Source organism: Poecilia formosa, unplaced genomic scaffold, assembly GCF_000485575.1.
Source record: "Poecilia formosa unplaced genomic scaffold, Poecilia_formosa-5.1.2 Scaffold473, whole genome shotgun sequence".
NCBI classification, from domain to species: domain Eukaryota; kingdom Metazoa; phylum Chordata; class Actinopteri; order Cyprinodontiformes; family Poeciliidae; genus Poecilia; species Poecilia formosa.
Window position 1 is genome coordinate 246,550 of NW_006800412.1, and position 6,783 is coordinate 253,332.

The 6,783-nt window shown below is 46.6% G+C and overlaps 1 protein-coding gene and 1 long non-coding RNA gene across 2 annotated transcripts in view; both read right to left on the reverse strand.

The window, feature by feature from the left end:
* phf19 (PHD finger protein 19) overlaps nucleotides 1-6,783 on the reverse strand; it is a 19,004-nt gene that overhangs the window by 6,654 nt on the left and 5,567 nt on the right. The window contains 3 exon segments of the mRNA XM_007578286.2: nucleotides 4,542-4,722; nucleotides 4,838-4,905; nucleotides 4,982-5,171. Of these exon segments, the coding sequence (XP_007578348.1) occupies nucleotides 4,542-4,722; nucleotides 4,838-4,905; nucleotides 4,982-5,171 (439 nt within the window).
* LOC107833870 (uncharacterized) lies at nucleotides 337-1,681 on the reverse strand. The gene is made up of 3 exons (XR_001659646.1): nucleotides 878-1,681; nucleotides 734-801; nucleotides 337-611 (listed from the first exon to the last, which is right to left on the reverse strand). It is a non-coding gene; the product is annotated as an uncharacterized LOC107833870 (long non-coding RNA).

A 6,783-nucleotide genomic window follows, 5' to 3' on the forward strand; every position in this document is an offset into this window, starting at 1 on the left:
TGTTATTAATGACAACACATTGTTCACGATCTTCCAAACATGATTTAAACCAAGACAATGACCGTTCTGAGAAATTAAATGATGAAAGCCTTGAGATCAGTAAATTGTGATTCACCGTATCAAAGGCCTTTTTCAAATCAAGAAAAACTGCACCAGTAATTTGTCCCTTGTCAAGTGATTGTTTAACCTTTTCAAGCAGCAAACCTACAGCAGTCTCTGTGCAATGCTGCCGTCTGAAACCAAACTGAAGATTGTTACTGTCTAAATGCAGTAGTAGTTGTTCCAGAATCATTTTCTCCAGCACTTTTGACATGACCGGAACCAGACTTTTCTTGTTGTTGGTTTCAGAACCAACAACAAGAAACCAGCCGGGTTTTGGTCCTCAGGACCCGACCCAGGAATCCGGGGCATCCCTGGATTCCTGCAGAACCTTCTGGACCTGGGGGACACCTGGGGACAGCAGAACTCACCTGGCAGCGGGCTTCTTGGAGCCCCGCCCAGCGTCGCTCTGAGCGCGCTCAGGAAACAGCTTGGAGGGGGGGCTGGGGGGGACGCGGGTCCTCAGGCAGAAGATGCATTTTCTCTTCTTCATCTCCTTCCCACACAGAAACCTGGAGACAAACGTCTACACGTCTCAGAGTCCAACCCACCAGAGGACACGCGTCTAGAACCAGGCCCAAAACAGGAGATGTCCCGGTTCTGGACACAGGAACACTCGGACCCAGCTGCTTACTTGCTCTTGTATTTGTTGAGGGCGTCCAGCAGGTGCTGCCCCCTTTCTGCTGGAGGACTGTTGGACAGCTGAGGACACAGACAGAGACAGGAGGGGTCAGGGCCGGTCCATCTGGGTCGGAACCAGGTCTGGCGGTTCCGTTACCTTTCCCAGCTGCAGATGGTCCCAGTTAGTGGAGACGAAGGCCAGAATCTCATCCAGCTCAAAGTATTTCTTCTTGCTGCTGATGGACAGGTTGTAGAGCGCCAAGTGGACGACGTCCACCCAGCGCAGAGACAGGCGGCGCACGTACTCACTTCCTCTGTTACACACGGCGCACAGGAACAGATAGAACCTGGAGAACCAGCAGAACCATCAGAACCAACGGAACCACAGGACGCAGAGGTGCAGGTAGAACCTGGATTAGAACTGCTCTGGGTGAAGGCGGCCATGTTGGATTCATGTTAATGTGTTTTTTATCCATCCATCCATCTTCTTCCTCTTATCCGGGATCGGGTCGTGGGGTCAGCAGCCTCAGTAGGAGGCCCAGACTTCCCTCTCCCAGCCTCCTGCTCCAGCCCCTCCAGGGGAATCCCAAGGCGTTCCCAGCAGTGGAACATCGTCCCTCCAGTGTGTCCTGGGTCTTCCTCTGGGCCTCCTTCCGGTGGGACGTGAACTCCTCACCAGGAGGCATCCTGACCAGACGCCCGAGCCGCCTCTACTGGCTCCTCTCGATGTGAAGGAGCAGCCGCTCTACTCTGACTCCCTCCCAGATGACTGAGCTTCTCTCTCTAAGGGAGAGCCCAGACATGAGAAAACTCATTTTGACTGCTCATTTTGTATCCGTGACCTCGTTCCTTTGGTCATGACCCAGAGCTCGTGATCGTGAGCTTTGGGTAGAAACGTAGATCAACTGGTAAATCGAGAACTTTGCTTTTTGGCTAAGCTCTCTTCACCATGACAGACCGGTTCAGCGCCCGCTTCACTGCAGACGCTGCACCGATCCACCTGTCGATCTCCCGCTCCATTTTTCCCCTCATTTGTGACCAAAATCCCAAAATACTTAAACTCCTCCACGTAGGGTAGGATGTTTTCCCCGACCCGGAGAGGCACTCTATCCTTTTCTGGCTCTAGACCAGGGGTGAGCAGCTCCAGGCCTGGAGGGCCGGTCTCCTGCAACTTTTAGATGTGTCTCTACTTCAACACACCTGAGTCAAATAATGAGGTCGTTAGCAGGACTCTGGAGAACCTGACTGCTCTGAGGAGGAGATTCAGCTGCTGGATTCAAGTGTGTTGGACCAGGGAGAGATTTAAGAGCTGCAGGACACCGACCCTCCAGGACCAGGATTGCCCACCCCTGCTCTAGACCATGGCCTCGGTTTCGGAGGCACTGATCCTCATCCCGGCCGCTTCACACCACCACCTCGGTCTGCCAATCCAAGAGAATTGCCCACAGTGTCCATTGCAGAGTCCCCCTGTGAAGGCCATGGACTACATAAGGAAGCCACCCCCGCTGCAATAACTGGAACTGAAACGTAAGCGAAGCCGCAAATGCTAATATGGCACATCTAGGATCAGTAGATCTCAACTCTGAAATATTGTGTCTTAAGTTGCTCAAAAGCTAAATGTGAGCATGTTCGACAATATTACTTTTCTAAACTTTTACGTTTCGTTGAAAGGTGCCTAACACTGTCACTTCCAACCTTGTTACATTATGAAGTCATAATTAGATCTGCTTCACGTAGTATTGTATTTATGTTATGTTGTGGTTATAGTAGCCATACTTATTCTCACCCACAGGAGCCTGAACTTCCACACTCTTAATTGTTCTCCTTTTTGTTGTTTTTCTACACATCCAATTCTCTTTGGGTTGTGTTTGCTGCTGCTTTCTATAGTGGCTAGGGACTTAAACCCACTACTTGCATTATGCTAGCAATGCACACTTGTGTTTTCAGCGTTTTGATCCTTTTGTTCTCCGAGGATCTTATTACATCTAAAAAATGGAACATTTGAATCTTAGTTTTGAAAATATTGTACAGCAAAGCATTAGTATTTTTATTTTATTTCATTGTCTTAGTGTTCAGCATCCTGAAACGTTAGTACATAAAGACAGGGAGGGTAGATTTCTATAGAAGGGATAATTGATGGAACAGCAGTGTCCTTTATAAATGTGTATGCTCCTAATAAAGATGCTCCAGGGTTTATTAAGTCAGTTTTCAATATGATTGCAGAGTACAGATCCAGCCTAGTGATTGTTGGGGGGATTTTAATTGCGTAATGTCAAATCTAGATAGGCAACCAGCCTCTCAGACCCCCATATCAAAGATGGGTAAAATACTTACAAATATGCCTGTGGAAGCTGGATTAGTGGANCATCATCCCATGTTAGCATCGTGGTGCAACAGCAACAGCTAATTCGCAGCACTTGTCCCTAGTTGGGCTTTTTAAAAAATAACTAAAAATTGAAGTTTTAATCATTTAAAATAGCACAACATGATGTATACAAACAGAAAAATGTAAAACATCAAAAATGGGTACAGGTCTGTTTTTGACATAAACAGAGTTTTGTTTGAGTTTTGAACATATTAAAACTGGTTACAGACTTTAAATGAACAGGAAGTGAGTCCAAACTGCAGATCCTCTCACTGACAGAGCACTTTGAGCAAAATGGTTCTTCGAAAGGGAACCTTACAACTTCCATCCAAAGCCGCTCTGGTAGATCTGCTGTTGCCCTGCAGTCTCTGTGGTGTAGGTGCAAGTCCATTTAAACACTTAAAAATCAATTTTAATACATTATAATTTAGAAAATTTGTAAAATCCAAAATGCCAAATTTAGCTAAAATGTGACGGTGATGGAATCTAATCGGCTTTTGATATAAAGCCCAGTCTGAGCCCAGACAGGAGCTCCGCAGGTAAAATGAGGATCAGTGAGTTCAAAAACGTCTCTGCACAGTGAAGTGTCAAACAATGTCTAATAACTTTAAAACAATTTATATTTGATCCAACAGTTTTGCAGATTGTATCAACATGGCTCCTAAAATTTAACTGAGCATCCAGAATTATTCCTAAATATTTCTCTTGTGATATTGTTCAATAGGATCCCATTGATCTGAATGTTCAAGGACTGTAATGATGTTTTCTTGACTGAATAGCAAATCACTTTGTTTCCTTTGTATTGAGAGTTAAGCAAGAATCCTTCAGCCATGTTGATAATCTCTGCAGACTGTTGTGAAGTTTTTCACTAACAACAATACCGTTTGGTCCGATGTGTAAACAACGGTGTCATCAGCAAACATTTGCAGATTGACTTCAGGACAAATTTCAGGAAGACTGTTAACGTACAAACTGAAAAGGACTGAACCTAAGATGGTTCCTTGTGGAATCCCTGTTAAGATTTACTGTTATTAATGACAACACACTGTCCACGATCTTCCAAATATGATTTAAACCAAGACAATGACCGTTCTGAGAAATTAAATGATGAAAGCCTTGAGATCAGTAAATTGTGATTCACCGTATCAAAGGCCTTTTTCAAATCAAGAAAAACTGCACCAGTAATTTGTCCCTTGTCAAGTGATTGTTTAACCTTTTCAAGCAGCAAACCTACAGCGGTCTCTGTGCAATGCTGCCGTCTGAAACCAAACTGAAGATTGTTACTGTCTAAATGCAGTAGTAGTTGTTCCAGAATCATTTTCTCCAGCACTTTTGACATGACCGGAACCAGACTTTTCTTGTTGTTGGTTTCAGAACCAACAACAAGAAACCAGCCGGGTTTTGGTCCTCAGGACCCGACCCAGGAATCCGGGGCATCCCTGGATTCCTGCAGAACCTTCTGGACCTGGGGGACACCTGGGGACAGCAGAACTCACCTGGCAGCGGGCTTCTTGGAGCCCCGCCCAGCGTCGCTCTGAGCGCGCTCAGGAAACAGCTTGGAGGGGGGGCTGGGGGGGACGCGGGTCCTCAGGCAGAAGATGCATTTTCTCTTCTTCATCTCCTTCCCACACAGAAACCTGGAGACAAACGTCTACACGTCTCAGAGTCCAACCCACCAGAGGACTAGAACCAGGCCCAAAACAGGAGATGTCCCGGTTCTGGACACAGGAACACTCGGACCCAGCTGCTTACTTGCTCTTGTATTTGTTGAGGGCGTCCAGCAGGTGCTGCCCCCTTTCTGCTGGAGGACTGTTGGACAGCTGAGGACACAGACAGAGACAGGAGGGGTCAGGGCCGGTCCATCTGGGTCGGAACCAGGTCTGGCGGTTCCGTTACCTTTCCCAGCTGCAGATGGTCCCAGTTAGTGGAGACGAAGGCCAGAATCTCATCCAGCTCAAAGTATTTCTTCTTGCTGCTGATGGACAGGTTGTAGAGCGCCAAGTGGACGACGTCCACCCAGCGCAGAGACAGGCGGCGCACGTACTCACTTCCTCTGTTACACACGGCGCACAGGAACAGATAGAACCTGGAGAACCAGCAGAACCATCAGAACCAACGGAACCACAGGACGCAGAGGTGCAGGTAGAACCTGGATTAGAACTGCTCTGGGTGAAGGCGGCCATGTTGGATTCATGTTAATGTGTTTTTTATCCATCCATCCATCTTCTTCCTCTTATCCGGGATCGGGTCGTGGGGTCAGCAGCCTCAGTAGGAGGCCCAGACTTCCCTCTCCCAGCCTCCTGCTCCAGCCCCTCCAGGGGAATCCCAAGGCGTTCCCAGCAGTGGAACATCGTCCCTCCAGTGTGTCCTGGGTCTTCCTCTGGGCCTCCTTCCGGTGGGACGTGAACTCCTCACCAGGAGGCATCCTGACCAGACGCCCGAGCCGCCTCTACTGGCTCCTCTCGATGTGAAGGAGCAGCCGCTCTACTCTGACTCCCTCCCAGATGACTGAGCTTCTCTCTCTAAGGGAGAGCCCAGACATGAGAAAACTCATTTTGACTGCTCATTTTGTATCCGTGACCTCGTTCNATACTTACAAATATGTCTGTGGAAGCTGGATTAGTGGACGTGTGGCGGTCCAAATTCCCAAAGGAAAGAAATTTTACATTGTACTCAAACCGACATGCGTCTTACTCATGAATAGATTACGTTATTACTGCTAAGGCCGAGCTACACAGAATCGAGGATATTACAATATTGCCCATCACAATCTCTGACCACGCACACGTTACTCTCAAGTGGAATATAGGATTGACACCATCGTTTAATTAATACCTCTCTTCTTAATAACAAGGAATTTATTGCTTTTGTTAAATCAGACCTCAAAAATTGTTTAAATGTAAACAATACCCCTGAAACATCTCCTATCATGTTGTGGGACTGTGCAAAGGCCTATTTAAGAGCTAGCATCATCTCTCACACAACAGGAAAAAAGAGACAAAGGCAGCCAAACAGAAATATTTAGAAGATAAAATTCGGGATCTGGATCTTCAACATAAAAAGACTGGAGCATCCAGGATTCTGAATGATTTGAGTGCAACACGCAGAGCGCTCCAAGACTTACTATCAGAAAAGATTGAGGGTAACCTTCGTTTTGCCAAGCAGCAGTATTATGAAAATGGAAATGGAGCGAGCAGACTTTTGGCCTTCCGACTTAAAAAACAACAGTTCCCAAATGTAGTTCAAAAGCTGAAATCGGGCAATAAATCCATCCTAAAACCTAAAGATATTCCTGAAACGTTTGCAGAATTTTACAAGGTTTTATACCGAGACACTGACACTTGCTGTGATGAGAGTAAAATAGCAGACTATTTACAAAATATAAATATTTCTGAATTATCCGATACTGTAGACCAGTGGTTTCCAAACTATTTCTGGGCCCCCCTGTGGCTTACAAATAGCTGTCTGGTTGAGCGATGTGTGTGAGCGAAGGGGCGGGGGGTTCTTAGAGACTCCCTGTTATACTCAGCCCCGGCTCCAGACGTACAGGGGGGGAATCAACTTTTTGGGGGCAAAATGAATCGTAGCTGAACACAAACAACACCAGCAGCCTACAGGCTACTAGTTAACAAGCTTAAGGTTCTGTATTGATATTAGCTCGTCATCTTTAGCTAACATTAGCTAGTCATCTTTAGCTA